Below are 16,069 nucleotides of genomic sequence, written 5' to 3'. Positions count from 1 at the left end.
ATATAACTGAGAAACATGCATATGCACTAGTGAAAGGGGTGAATGCATTTAGATGTTATTTAATGGGAGCCGCTATTATTGCATTTATTCCTACTTCTATTTTAAAAGACATTTTTTCACAACAAGAGGTATCTAGTAGAAAATGTAGATGGATATATAGAATAAAAGAATTTAATACTAACATTCAGATTACTAAACTGTTGAGGAGTTAGGGTTTGGCCAAATTAATGGCAGAAGCCAATTTGGAGGAAAAATAAACTTGATGATGGCTACAGGGAAAATCTTTATGATATGGACATCTCTGACTAGTAGAAGAATGTGATCTATTATTTGAAAAACATGAAATCTCCATCAAGGTTAATAGAAAAACATAAAAGACTCCTTAAGTTGCAAGTTATAAGATATGTTATAGTTCAAGGTCAATTGTGGTGGAGAAATTTTGAAGGGGTCCTTTTGAAATGTATAGATGAAATTGAGTCTAAACGGATCCTAAAAGAAATGCATGAAGGCATATGTGGTGGTCACTATATGGAAAAAAACTACTTCCCATAAAGTTCTAAGGGCTAGTTTTTTGTGGCCAACACCTTTTAGAGATACTCATGAAGTTTTGAAAATATGTGATACTTGTCAAAGATTTGGTGGAAAGTTTAAATTTTCTGGGAATTTAACATTAAGACCCTTTGAAGTGTAGGCACCATTTCAACAATGGGGAATTGATTTCATAGGTGAGATTTCAAAAAAATCCAATGGTGGACATTCTTGGATCTTGGTAGCTACTGAATATTTCACTAAGTGGGCTAAGGAAATCCCTACTAAGAATGAAACAAGTAAAGTAGTTATTAATTTCATTTTAAATAATATTATGATCAGATTTGGATGTCCACAAAAAATTGTGATTGATAATGCTATGTGTTTTAGATATGAAAAATATAAGAATTTTTGTAACAAGTATGGTATTACAGGATACACATCTTCACCTTATCATCCTCAAGGGAATGGTTAGGCACAATCAAGTAATAAGATTATACTAAAGATTATCAAAATAATTTTAGGGGAAAATAAGAAGACATGTGATTCAAAATTGCCATTAGCTCTATGGGCTAATAGGGTTACTCTGAAGAAAGCCACTGTATGTGCCCCATTTGATTTGGTTTATGGTATACAGACTAGACTTCCCCAGAATAACCTAAAGGAGATGTACAAATTTATTCAACTTTATGAAGATGATATCATTGATGAGATGCAACTCTGAATGGATGATATCTTGCAATTAGAAGAAACAAGGAGAGAATCTTCTATTGAGAATGCCAAGTTATAGTCACAAATGAAGCACTTATATGAAAAAAGGACCATTGAGAGGAAATTTGAGATAGGTGGCATGGTATTAATGTGGAATGCTAGAATGGAACATAAAGGAAAGCATGGTAAATTTGACCCAATCTAGCTTGGCCCATATAGCATTTGTGATACAAATGGAGAAGATTCATATTTCCTGAGGGTTTTAATTGGAGATATTCTTAAATTGGCAGTTCATGGACAATTCTTGAAGAGATACTTTTCCTAAGGTATCTATTTTTCCATGAATAGTAGTTTTAGGGTTTTTTGTGTTCTTGTACATTCTATATATTTTGTAAATTTTTGTAGATATCTAGGTATAGTTTGGTTCCCTATTTCTGTTGGTTTGTTCTGTGCTCTCTAAAGAAGTTTTCATTTTTGTATCAAGTATGTGGTCTTCTCTACCATAGATTCTAAATTCTTGCATAGACTCTGGTAGTCTATCATCCCTAGACATAGCCACTATTGGTCTGATTTTTGTATAATAATTTTTCCTAAAATCATGGTATAAAAAATCAGATGTGAGTCCATTTATTAGAGCTTAGAGTTTCTAGTTTTGGTCTTGTATTTTTGATACCTTTGAAAATCTGTGTTTAAACATTACGTCTTGTTCTTTTAAATTTGTCGTAGTGTAAAATCTTTTAAAAGGTTTGAATATTCTCTTCCCACTTATTTTGAAGTCATCACTAAGTATCTTTTTGAAGAGACTTTCCTAATGTTGGATCTTGAACGGATCAATGGTTATCACATTTTCATTATAGCAAATTGTAGGGTTATTTATCATTGTGACATAGCGACTACCAAAAATTGGAAGTGCAGTGTCATAAAGTAAGAACCGACACTAGAAAGGCACAGTTTTTTGAAAAGATTTGGTCTTGTGATCTATCTTGTAGTTGTCACTCTCAGAAAGGACATGTGGAGCAAGTTGCAAAAAATGTCATTAGAAGACTCAAACTTCCCAGTGACTCACTATATCATGACTAGGAAATATATGCATCATGTCATTAGTGATGTAGTGACTGATTGGAAAAGGAAGAAAGGAAGTGGCTTTTGATATTGACAAGTGACGGAAAAATTCCCATGTGGAAATCATAACCATGCATAAATTGACAAAGGTACTCATTAATGTATTGTGAATGATGGATTTTTTTGTCATTGGGTTTCAATAGTTCACCAAAGGTTGCTATGTCATGACTGAAAATGTAAAGCTTTTTAAATAATGACATAGCAACTCATTAGGAAAGCAATTATTCAACAGTAGTTCCAGAAGGTGGATCCAATTGAATGCTCTCTCATAAGTGAGCTATAAAAATCCTCTGACACGCTGGCATCTTAATAAGAGTCTAGGAACTAAATTTTTTTAAGTCCACCGAAGGTTGCTATGTCATGACCTAAAAAGCTTTGCACTTCAATGGTAGTGATGTAGCGACTCACCTAAAATTAAGGAATATGATGAGACCTAGGTAATAGCTGCCACAATGGAGAATTAAAAAGTAATATATTTTACAAATGGATAGGACTTTCCCACATCATCATGAGTGCGGACCCACTTCCAAGTAAGATCAAAGATAATAAATGAGGAACGTTGGATCTTGGTTAGATCAATAGTAATTGCCAAGTTTTTATAAAAAACTATATCTTGTTTACTCAATGCGACTTGGTGACTGAGGGACCCACCATGGTTTGCATGATTGATGTGCAACTCCACTTTTTGATTAAATAAGATCTATGATTATTGCATGCTTGCTATGAATAAGTGCTCAAATTTTAATGATAGAGACATGATGAGAAGGGAAAATTAATAGTGGACCCACTAGCTATATTAAAATATTTCTTTTAAATGTCATCTATTTGATCAAGGTGAGATTGATGGTTATTGTTATCTCATATAGAGGATTTGCTTGATATTTATGCATAGTGAGATAGTGACATGGCAACACTTTTCCTCAAAGAAAAGTGGGTCTAGTTCAAAGTGCCAATAGTAGAGGAAAGTTATAGATGAAAGCATTTCATTGGTTTGACTGCTAGTGTGTTGAGGAGAAGATGAGTCAGCCCTATTTTAATTCTTGGATCATAGGATTTTCTGAGATCGATGACACAAATTTAAAAAGAGAATGTAGTGCCACCCTATTTTCCATTATAGTTCATTTATGAGATATGAAGGCTTTGCGTGCGAGTAGAAATAGAGTATATCAAAGAGGATCTCACCATTTTCACCTTATGTGAACAAGACTTCAAGCTTTTTGAGAAAAAGAAATCATAGAGAATATTGTGTTGAAGCTTGAGTCAAAGGTGCAATAGTTTCTCAATTGTTCATGAAATATTGCAAAGTCACAAAGCAAACAAGTAGAAGATCAAGTAAGTTTCTGTGAAAAAAAAATCTATGCAAAATTTTAATTCCTACAAATTATATTCAAAATGCCTCTGGAGAAGGATTTCTCAGGACAAAGGGATTATCGAGCTAGAAATGTTCATTATAATTTGTTAGAGTTGCTTCCTGAATCCACCACTGAGAGAATTCAAGTTAAGAAACTGACTTCCTTAAACCCTAGGCTAAAAATTACAGATGGTCTTTACGATAAGGGGAATTGGGTTAGGAATTCAATAACTTCTCAGACTAGCCTTGTTTTATTCAAAAAATGGTTCTCAGAAAGGAATCTATTCTCCTCTGATTCAAATGTTTGGAATTTTGATTTGGGAAAGTTAGTGGTTCCTAGTGTGTTCATGGATTGTGATTTTCTTGAAGCCATTTCTAGAAATTATGATTGGGCAATTACAGTAGTAAGAAGGACTGATGGTGTGGGCCCTTGGTTATAATTAGACCTAAAGAAATTAGAGAAGTTTTTTAGCTTAGAGCCTTTAAAAGATTACCACATGCAAATTAATTTACATGAATTGGAAAAGGAATGTGTGGCTAAGAAGGATGTGATAAGGTGAGTTACACTAAGGGAACATATTGGTACAATTGGAACCTTGCTAGTGATTACAAATGCCTCTAGGGAACCTTTCAAGAAGGAGCTTTTTACTTCCCGAGCTATAGAGTTATACAAGACCTTGTGCTAAGTTTTAGGTGAGGATGAGCAAAATTCCATGCCTATTAGTTTCATATATTTGATGATTCAGATTTCTTCCTTCGGGTATATGTTGTTTTTGATTTTGCTACTTATTTAGCTAAGGAAATTCATGTTGGCTTGGTTGGAATTGCGAAAGGAAAAGTAGAGAAGACTTCTAGTCATTACACTTTATTGATGCACATTTTTTTTTTAAGGGGGTGACATTTTGGTAAGGAGATGGATTTGAATAGAGAATAGGATGGGAAAGCACTACCAATCCAATTATGAAGTGTTGATATGACATGGGATGCTAATAATGCTAGTTTTGTCAGATTTGATAGGTATTTCAATTCTAAACTGAGATACCTCATATTAAGCGATAATCCTAGAATCCCTAAGGCACTAATGAATCTCATTAGGCCTATGGATAACCCTAGCAAGTTGAAAATTTCACACAATTGGGGAGATATAATCCCTTACTCTATTTCTACTATGTTCAAAATTTATGGTTTCAAAGGGAGTCCTCATGTGTTGTCTTATCAAGTTCCTTTAAAGGTAGGAATGGCTAAGGTTTTATGGCAGTTAGGAGGCTTGGAGGAGACTTACTTGTTGAAAGGGGCATAGGGGTCAATTTTCCCTACTTTTACTAAAGCACAATAGTTTGTAATTACCAAAGGGGGTTAGCTCTTATTGTATAATTTTTTTGATCAATATAACATGGTTGTTTCCCATCCCTATTTTTGTGATACTAAGGAGTTTTAAAATTTGACCTTCAAGCTTAGGGTTAAATCTGGAAAGATAAAGCATGAGTCATACTATCCAGAGGACATAATAAGAAATGAGTTCTCATTACAAGAGCAGGAAACCAAAAAGGAGAAATGAAGAGTTTACTCCAAAGTTTTGGAATTTATTCACTATTTTGATAAAGATTACAGTCCTCTAGATAATGTTGTTATAGAAGCAGATAAAATCAATAAACTCATGAATGCTTTCCCTAAGATAATGGAAGCAATGAATGAAAAGAAACAATTTTTTATTGATTCTTGCCTAGATAGAGCCAGAGAGGTCATGAGAAGGTTAGCTTTCACTCCTAATGTAGGAGTTGGTCATCTAGCTATTCAAAAGAGGTCAGGCTATACCATAATTTAGAGTAGAAGGGCCACAATGGATAAAGGCAATAAAATAATGGGTTCTATCAATGCAATCCTCGAGTAAAGACCTAATAAGCCTTCTCCTAAGAGGTAAAAGATAATAAAGGAATAGAGCCCTCATGTAGAGGAGTATTCACCTACTCAATCCCCTCTGAGGATAGAAGAAGAATAGCTCACTGGAGAATAGATTGAGCAAATAGGGTCACAAGGAGGCATATTCATTACCCAAGTAGAATTGGATGAGGGAAACCCTCAAGAGCCTCTTGTGCCAAGTTTAGATTTAACAATAGCTGATTATAGAGGTAGGGAATTAGACCCTATGTTAGAATAGCCAAGTCATCAATTTTTGTTCTAATGATAGTTTTGTTAAATCTAAGGCTTTCCACCAATTTTTATGAAGGTAAAATATGAGCAATTTTGAAGAAAGGTGCAATAAATATAGAGTAGAGCACCCAAAAATGAATGAAGTTGCCCTACAAAATGAAATAAGAGAAGAGATGATTAAGGAACTTCAAAGTATAATCCCTAAGGAGGGAAGAAAAATGGTAAAGGCATCAAAATTTTTGTTGTTACCTAATTGGGATATTGCTGATGCCTTGGTATTTAATTCTATTTCAAATAAACTTGATCTACAAGACTAGAGTAGGAAAGACTTTGAGAGCACTACTTTCAGTGAAGACCATGCTATAGTGGTCAGTTGGTCATTGAGGAGAGGATCAAGAGCTACACCATCATAGCTAGATGAACATACCCTCATGCTACAAGGCGAAGAATAACATACCATCATTCTCCAGTGGAATCTTTCAAATCCACTCCCTTTATAGAAATACTAGACACACCCTAAAGGCCATAATACTACACAACTGAGGATTTTGTAGAAGAAAAAAGCAAGCTATGGGAACTGCATGTAGAGTTAAATGTACAATATGAAGAGAAATTAAGAAAATATCTCATGTACTTGGTAGACAAAATTGAGTGACCATTGTTTTATGATCAATTAGCAAGGGTGGTAAATATTTTGGAAGAATTGAAAGAAAATGATGAGGTTTTGAAGCCTATTATGAATAATGGGGGAAGAAAAGGAGAAGGAATGAAGTGACATTCTTGTGTTAATCTATCATAAGGTCATCCCATGATCAAATTGAAAGGAGCTATGATATTTTTACTGATCTTCCAAATTTTGATGATAGGAGGGTGCATCTGCAAAGAATAATAGTTGGCTATTTGAGTAAGTAAAAGAGCCAAAATTTTAATTTATTTCCTCATGCTATAGACAAAAAGAATACATTGAAAAGAAAAGATGAATGGACTAAATAGTTAGATGATTTATTCTGTCTGAGGATGAATAAAATCATAAATGAAAAAGGGCATGCTTGGTGGGCCACTTCAACCGAAGAGTTGGTAAAGGTCCAGTTATTCTTTGATTCTTTGAAGCAAGATTTTGTTACTATTGATAATGAGGTTGAGTATGTGCTTAAAAGGTAAAGTGATATTTTGCAATTCAACTAGCTAGATGATGCATTGTTTGACACATGGATGGAAGATATTGCTTCTGGTGAGCAATTTGAAGAATTTGAAATAGATGAGGATGAGGTATAGGGTAATGAGGTGCAAATTATTGACACAATAGCACTAGATCTGAAAGGTAAGGAAGGTGAAGGTCATTAGTTAGTTCTAGCTACAGGTACAAAAACCCAAGATGTGGACATGATAGAAGAACAATCGATGGTAAAAGTAGTGTCCAAGATGAAAATAGTGAAAATCCAAAGGTAAAAATTGATTTACAAGTGCCACAAAATGAATCATCATTGGTTAGCGAGTAGTTGCATACTCTAAAGATTTAGAATAGTGGTGGCAAATTAGAAGAACCTATATTTTGTAATAATGTAATAGTAATGTGGCCTACCAAAGAATATATTGATGTGTTAAGCATTCTGTTACACTTTTTTTTTTTTTTTTTGTAAATTGTATTTTTCTTCTATTTTGAAGGGCACCTGTCAGTCATATTTTCCCTTTTCTTGTTGCAACTCATGCCTATATAAATGAGTTTTCAAGGCAATGTGAGGGTCCAAGACTTGTATATTTTACAGTCTCCAAGAAAATATAGTCGGTCCAGTCATATGTAGTTATTGTTCTAAGTTTATTTTCAATTATGTACCCTCTGATAGTATAAGGAAATGATAGAATCAACAAGATATTATAGGTTTCTCAATGAGTTTCTATTGATTATTGTATTAGTCATATAAAAGGATAATGAAAAAGGGTATTTACACTAGATTTGTATCACCATTTTTTGTCTCTATTTCATGAATTTGTTAATTTTGATATCATTTGAATAAGGTTCAATTGGTTGAATGCAGTCTGGATTGGTTGTATATTGGTTTAGATTTGCTTATAATTCAATGGATTATGTAAATGCTTCAGTAAATCAATAGAATTCATGAGTTTATGAGAAGGATATTTTATAAGAATGGAAATTCGTGATTATAGTTGATAGTTTCTTTTACAAGTTATCTAAAATAAGATCTCCTACCAATAATTGATTCTTTGCTCCCATGGATAAGGCATTAGTTACACAAATCAGAGATAATTGGGATTAGATTCTACCCCTACATTAGAAATCAATTTTAATTTCAAAATCATTTTCATTTCTTTTTGTCAAGTTAATAATGCTAGTCATCACTCATTTATGTTTTGTTTTTGGCTCTTAGGTAGCTACTATTTTCTACGAATAATTGTAAACTCAAGGTGAACTATGACCAAATCTACTTAAGAGGGATGTATATGAATCAAAGAATGTCAATAAATGGATAAATTGCATATGTGAAAGGGATAGAAGATGAGAATCAGAATGAAACTAAATTAACTTGTATACAACAATATCCTAGTGAATTATCCCTTAGGTATACCCACCTTGGTTTAGTAGAACCTAAAGAGTAGAAAACCATCCTTTGTTTTGTTAAAGTTGGGCCCAAGTTATTTGCACATGTAATTGTTAATAGGAAATAGTTGATCCTTAGATTGTGTGAGTACCATCACTTTGGTATTGAACATTTTTTTGTTCAGTAGTTTCAAACACCAACACATCCTTCCTTTCCATAGTGCATAGTTGGTTAAATTTTATATTTTCCTTCTTAAAGGATGTCACTAGAAAACTCCTCAAGTAGTTAAGATTTAAAAAGAGGAGCAAATGTTTATTCTAATCTCTAGAAAGCACAAGGTAGAACTCATAGATAATAGGATGGGGGTGAATCAATTATATGATAAAACTTGATCCATTAAACCATTTATCACCATTATAACCTTGATATTAAAGATAGAGATTAAGGAAGATAAAATAATCTTACCATAACATGCAATACAAGATTTTTATTATCAAATCTACTAGTTAATATACTAACATAATTACCATGTTAAAGGTTCAATAAGAATGGACATGTATTAAATCTCATTGTTTAGACCACACAACTCAAAGATATAAAAAGGAAACAACACTTGAGACTACAACATAGGAAACACTTATGGTATGGATAACAATCCACTAAAGACAACAAACCACTAAATTATGAACTGACTTATAACATCTCCAATATGTCAATATAACTCCATTGTAGTACATAAATTATATGCTTGATAGATTCCACTCACACTTCTTTTGTTGATATTTGATATAACATGCTCACACACCTTCATAACTCATACACTCATTGTATAATTCCTCACTACTATTTCCATAAATGATTTCATCATTAACCATAACTTAAATAATTATGAAAATGAATTACAATAATTAATTCTATAAAAGACATGGTAGTTTATACATATCTGGAATGCAAAGAAATAATCTTTAACACACCATGCTTGATTCATCATGCTCAAGATCTAATGTAACATGATAAATAACCAGGTTGACCAAAAATTCATCAACATGCTTCTAGAAATCTTAGCTTGATATAATCCCATACCAATAATAAAATATAATTAATAAACATAAGAAAAAATCATGCAATATCACATCAAAAAAACAAATATCTTTTCCTCATTATAAATGCACGATTTTGTACTTTTCATCATGAATGTCAAATAAAAATCTCTCTGATCAAAGAAAAATAATTTGAACATCTATATAAATCACGAACCATGATAGATGATGATACATGTACAAGTCTATAATACTCCACTAGGTAAGAAATATAAAATATTATGCAACACAGCCATACCAAATGAAAATTTGAAATACTATCATCATGGAATAACTAGAAAAACAAATTTATGATCAACACACTGTATTTCTCTCAAATCATCATATTATTATCTATGATAGAGTAGTGATCATTCATAAACATCTATAAAATCATCTAAATTTGTGAACCATCTAATTATCAATATAGAAAACATATCAATCCAATATCCCCATAGAATAAACTATCAATGTATAATTAGGAAAAAAAAATGCATTGACATTAATGAAATTTTCTATATGCTAAAACATATAATATAAACTATTATAATAGTCCCAATATAATCCTAAAAAAAATGTTAGTACACCTTGTAATGACATAAATTGTTACTCTCTCTTTTTCCTAATAATGCTAGAATATATTATGAATATTAGCTATATGAGTTGTCAAAGAGATGGTATTGTTAGAAATTTGTTCAGCACTCCCCTTAGGACTTGTGATAAGGACTTAACCACCTCCTATATACTATAAGTTGATTGGTTTTATTTGGCATTGATAGATCACTCTGTCGGTGCAACAACAATCCAACTCTAACAAGAGGTATCAAAGCTTGGTCACAAGTTTGAATCCTTAGCTGAGTGGGAGATTGTAAGAAAAAATTTCAACACTCCCCTTAGGATTTGTTAAAAGGGCTTAACAACCTTCTATGTACTATAAGTTGAGTTTTTGTATAAGGCATTGATAGATCAATCTTTTGGTGCAAAGGTAGCCTTGCTCTAACAAGTATTTCATTTTGTGTCATGAGTAACACTATGAGAAAACAATAGATGTCATAGGGAATGTATGGTTGAACAAGATTAACCATATGTAAAATCATATCCTTAAAATATCATAAAATATTCCTAAGTAGAAGGTTAAGTGTTATTTGTGTCTAGTCAAGTTATTTTAGCATAAGCTCAAGCCCTATAATCAGTAGAAGTCTCTATAGTATTAGCCAGAAAAAGAAGTGTGGTCATGATCATCATAATTAATATTAGGCTCCTACTTATAATATGAACTATTATTAGACACATAAAAATATATAAATGATTAAAAATATGTAATTTTTTTATATAATTTAACATTAATGATGTTATCTTTTGCTCTGCATTAAATGTAATTAATATTTCATTTAATTAAATAATAATAAGACATTTGGAAAGACAACTCAAATTACATAATTAAAACTCTAAACATGAGCTCTAATTAAATATTCAGCTCACATTTGAAACATTGGTAGATTTATAAGAGAAACCCATTATATTTGTATGCATCTCATAACACATTATTTGATTATGGTGGCACTCATATCTAAAAAGAAGTCATCCTAAAAAATGCTTAAGAACTAGTCTTCCATGTGTGACAAGTTTCTTTATTGCTATCCAAAGGTTAACTTAACCTAAAGCATAAGAGACAATTTGTATGGATGGTCACCACAAACATGTCATTTTATAGCTCAATCCAATGATAGTTTAAACAATCTCATTCACATTTTCACACACACACACACACATTTATATAGTTATTGCCTAACTTTAAGTCACCCATTTTTTAAAATTTTTTTTTGGGAATATTGGTCAATTTAGTCAGTCTTGAGTCTAGGTCTAAGTCATTATAGGTAGGCCATCCTTGTTGGGTTTCCCTTTCTCTTGACCTCTCATTTATTTACCAGCTGGGTTGGTTTAAGTGTTGTCATGTCGAGTAGGTGATAGCTCCTAGCCCAACAAGGATATTATGTTTTAATGATGATCTTCTCAGATAAAGGATATAAAAATATTTCTTATTTTAGAGATTCATAGAGCAGTATGTGCAATCTAGAAAGACATTTGGTTACTAAGGGCTCTGCAAATTTTAAAAATCTCTAGTGGTAGAGATCAATTCATATGCCAGTCTTGTTGAAGTGGTTGAATTGCTTGCCAAGAACAAGATATTAAGTGCACTGGTAAGGGATATAAATGCACAAAATGATGTAACTTGGATTGACAATTAGATTGGGATTGTTAAGTTTGTAGGAATCTTTGTGTGGTTACTTCAACAGTCTCAATTGTTTGGAATAAACTCAAATCCTAAAGCTAATGCTGCAAAGGGAGGTCACTTCTTTGAAATGTTGACATCCTCAAAATTCTATGGGGAGACAAAGGTCAAGGACATATTAGGATCCTTCCATTGGGCTCCATTCCTACCTCTACATCCATCTAACTCATTTTTAACAATGCTTCTCTTGCTTTCACAGTATAGGATGAAGAGTCTCCCCATGGTTGATATAGGTGAGGGAAAGATTGAAAAAATTGTTACATAGTCTACTGCAGTGCATATGCTTTCTAAGTGTGTTAGACTCCCTTGGTTTGAGACTTGGGGAAACAACACACTTTCAAAACTTTCCAGTAATGAAACTGGATCAAATGGTCAAGTTCATTGAGGATCAATTTGTTCTCCAAGCATTCAAATTGATGAGGGAAAAGCGTGTAGGGGGGTAGAGTATTCCAAGTCAGATTTTGGACATGAAGAGTCAAAGAATTCCAATAGAGACTATTGTAATACTTTGACGAATATTTTTCATTGAATTCATAAAGAATGATACCATAAAAATGGTCAAGGAAGTAAAAGTTAAAAGAATAGGAATCATAAAAGAGTTCTTATTTGGTAATGCAATGATAAAAGCTGATATAGAACATTCAAAGAAGTTTATTCTCATATATCAATGTATAAAAGATGGATTTCTTGCATAAATAATCATTGAAGGGTTGATATCTCAAAGTATTCAATAAGGAAATGAAGGTATTCTTGAAAGTTTTCAAAATGCATTGGATTCAAAATACAATGCAGAGTTTTCGTGGAAGGATGGATTTGGGAAAAACTACTATTAAGGATGATCACAATATTACTCTTCCTCCATTTGGGCTTTCAACTTACAAATTGCAAAGGAGCACCTAGACTTCTGCTGGTTGTGTTGACTAGTAGTGAATTATCTCTCTATCAAGCTCAGTTGATTCTTGGTTGAAACAACTAAGGTTTTAGTAAAAGAAACAAAAAATGTTGTGACTGCTTTGCTGAACTTATCCATAAATGACAACAATGAGACTGAGATTGCTGCTGCAGGAGCCATTGAACCCCTGATAAATGTACTTAGAGGAGGTAATCCTGAAGCAAAAGAAAATGCCACTGCAACTTTATTCAACTTATTAGTCATAGAGGAAAATAAAATTGCCATCGATTAGTCCAGTGCTATATCACCTTTAGTGGACCTCCTAATGAATGGTACTCCCTGCATAAAGAAGGATGCTGGTACTGCTTTATTTAACTTGTCCATATTACATGAGAACAAAGGCTGCATTGTACAAGATGGTGCTATTAAGCATCTCATTAAACTCATGAACCCTGTGGCTGGATTGGTAGATAAGGCAATTGCCATGTTGGCCAATCTACCAACTATTCAACAAGGTCGTGTTGCAATAGGTGAGGAGCATGGCATTTCTACTTTGGTGGAAGTGGTTGAAATAGGGTCTCAAAGGGGAAAGGAAAATGTTGTACCTGCCGTTCTGCAACTTTGTACAAATAGCAATAAGTTTCGAGCTCTGGTTTTACAGGAAGGTGCCATTCCACCTCTAGTTGCATTGTCTCAATCTAGAACTCCACGAGCAAAGGAGAAGGCACAAGCCCTTCTTTGACATTTTAGGGATCAACAGCATGCAAGTCTGGGAAGAGGTGTTGATAGACACATGGATAGGCATTTTGATCGGATGTGATAGGTTTTCAAGTGCTAAATCTTCTTTCTATGGCTTCTTCACTCGCTCCATTCATTGCACCACTGTTGGCGATGGAACCACCTGAAACAACCTCATCTCCCACCTATGTTAAAAGCTTCTTGTATGAGTTGATAAAAAAAAATATCTTGAAGAAGGCCTTGCTACTTCTATCATGAGGGAGGAATATGTAAATGTCAAAGATATGGTATATGTAACTAATGAATACAATGCTGTAATATGCTGCCATTGTCACCATTATCATTCTCCACTGTTGTTTGGTCGATGTTATATCGCAGTTCAGGATTGATATCATGGGAATAGTTACAACAATGATCAATGAACTCAGGCAACACATAATGTTGGAGTAGATTTAAATAACCAATGTTGCTCACATTTTTCTACTGATCATCTTCTGTCATTGGATATGTATTTGACTTATTAGTTCGGCATTGTTAATCAGATGATTTGTTGGTTATACTTGATGATCTATTTTGAATCTAAAGATATGAGTAGAGGAAATGATGCGACTCTAGAAGCCCAATGGATTAAGCTCAAATTTTGGTTAGAAATGAATAGTTTCAGAATTGAGAAGTCATTATTCTTGTATTCCTTCATCCGTGGTGACTGTTCGAGTTCTTAGATTTGAAAAGTCTTTTTCTTTGTATTTCATCTCTTTGTATTCAAAGAAGAGGAAAGGTCATTGTCTGTTACGAGCTTTTTATTTTAAAGATCTATAAATTTTGTAAATTTTTCAATAGAGAGGGCTTTTCCTTTTCTATAGATAGTCAGAGAGCTAGAGTGGAGGAGAGAGCACATTAAATTTTTGTAATTTCATTCATGTATTGAGATTGATGTTCAATTTTCTTTGTAATAGGTTTGGCTATAGTATGAAGGCAAATATGATCAGAGTATTGTATCTATGTGTTTCAAAAAAGGAAAGGTTATGTTATGAATCAGAGTATTTGGGCAACACTTTTCTGATTACTTTCAATCGGAGTATTTTTATGATAAGTTTTGAGCACTTTCTTATATTCTTGATCAAATGGTGATTGGGAGATAGATCAGAGTACTGTCAACTGATCCTATTGCAAAGGTTTGAATGTTCAATCTTCATTTTTTTTTTAATCTCATGTCATTGCATTTGCATAACAAATAGAATTCTTGCATCACCAATGTTGGGAAGTCATAGGATGTATGAGTTCCTAAAATTAGATAGGATTAGAATCTAAATATGAATGAGTTAGTTCTGGATAGGATTAGCTTGGTTTTGCCTTTGTTGTTCTCTGGTTAAGAACATACCACGCAATAGGAATTAGAGATAAAACATAATTCATTGAATATCATTTACATATGGAGTTGTACCTCAATTCAGAGGGAAACTAGATATTCTTAGAAATAGTTTCCCAACTATTGTGTAAAGTTTTTCTTTGTTATAAGTTTGGGCACATAAAAAGAGCAAAAGAAGAAGAACAATCTGTTTACCAACAGATTTTTGGCCACTCTGCTGGGGAGTTGGACAAGAAGATCAGTGCTAGAGAATTTTTTTTAGTTTATTATTGTTATCTCTACTTGAGATTGGCAACTCTGTGTCTTTCAAAGAACCTATTATATATCAGAGTTTGAAAGATTTGAAAGTTCTTATCACTTAGGTCCCCAACTCATATTCTTGGAGACTAAGAGGAAGAATACTTTGGTTTTTCAAGCTACAATATTCATTTTCTCTACTACTCAGAGATTGGCAACTCCGTTGTTTAAAAAAGGATCATGCCTATTAGAACATATTTTTGGAGAACTTACTAGAAAATTGGTTGCTCATGATTGAGGTAACATCATTATCTTTCCATAAATTTGATTCAGATTTCTACTACTCTATTGTACAAATAATATCAGGAAATGTATCGAGGTCGAATTCCTCTGAGAAATGATTTAAAATATAAAAAGAGACTTTCACCATCTATTGAAGAGATTGTGATTGATGATGATCCTATGCTTCAAAAACTCTGGAATAAATTTAAAAGAGTGTCAGTTATGCCATAAGAAACAACTTGAGTATAGCTCAAGACCATCGGTCTAGAGAATCATGGAAGCTAATTGAAAAGAGATTCTATGTTCTCCAAGAGTTCAGACAGAAAAGCACTGATGCGAGTTCTAAAAAGGATGCTTTGTCTTCTCCCATCTTTCCTACTTTGAGAGAACCTAAATTTTCTTCATCCTCAGTATTACAATGGATGAACCATCAGCATGAAGAAGGTAATCAGCATGAAAAGCATTTACAGCCTGAACCATCACAAAAAGAAAAAAAGTTTGTTATTATTCCTTTCTTCTCAATAGTATTTCCTATGGAGTCATTAGTTACACCTTTAGATCCATCATTTAAGGTTGAAAATGAGATTTTTTCTCCTAATACTAAGCCTGATGTAGTAAGTATGAATCTAGAACCACTCTCAGAACTGCAAACAAAAGAATCAGTTTTGGTCCAGCATGCTGAAATCATTGAAGTTGCAGAAAGCATTCCTGAGGTGGATAGAATCAATAAGTAGAATGAAGAGATCATATCAACCAAT

At 33.0% G+C, this 16,069-nt stretch overlaps 1 protein-coding gene and 1 pseudogene across 1 annotated transcript; both read left to right on the top strand.

Annotated features, from left to right (window-relative positions):
• The first annotated feature begins 11,453 nt into the window (after positions 1-11,453).
• LOC149545297 (SNF1-related protein kinase regulatory subunit gamma-1 pseudogene) lies at positions 11,454-12,236 on the top strand (annotated as a pseudogene).
• A 774-nt stretch (positions 12,237-13,010) lies between these two features.
• Positions 13,011-13,427, top strand: LOC149545296 (U-box domain-containing protein 3-like). Its single transcript, XM_089793729.1, has one exon. The coding sequence runs from the start codon at positions 13,011-13,013 to the stop codon at positions 13,425-13,427; it is 417 nt and encodes a 138-aa protein (XP_089649855.1).
• The last annotated feature ends 2,642 nt before the right edge of the window (positions 13,428-16,069 follow it).

The sequence above is a fragment of the Cupressus sempervirens genome, chromosome 7, assembly GCF_028749045.1.
Source record: "Cupressus sempervirens isolate cs-2001-9-10 chromosome 7, ASM2874904v1, whole genome shotgun sequence".
Classification (NCBI taxonomy): Eukaryota; Viridiplantae; Streptophyta; class Pinopsida; order Cupressales; family Cupressaceae; genus Cupressus; species Cupressus sempervirens.
This window is presented reverse-complemented; position numbering and strand designations above follow the sequence as displayed.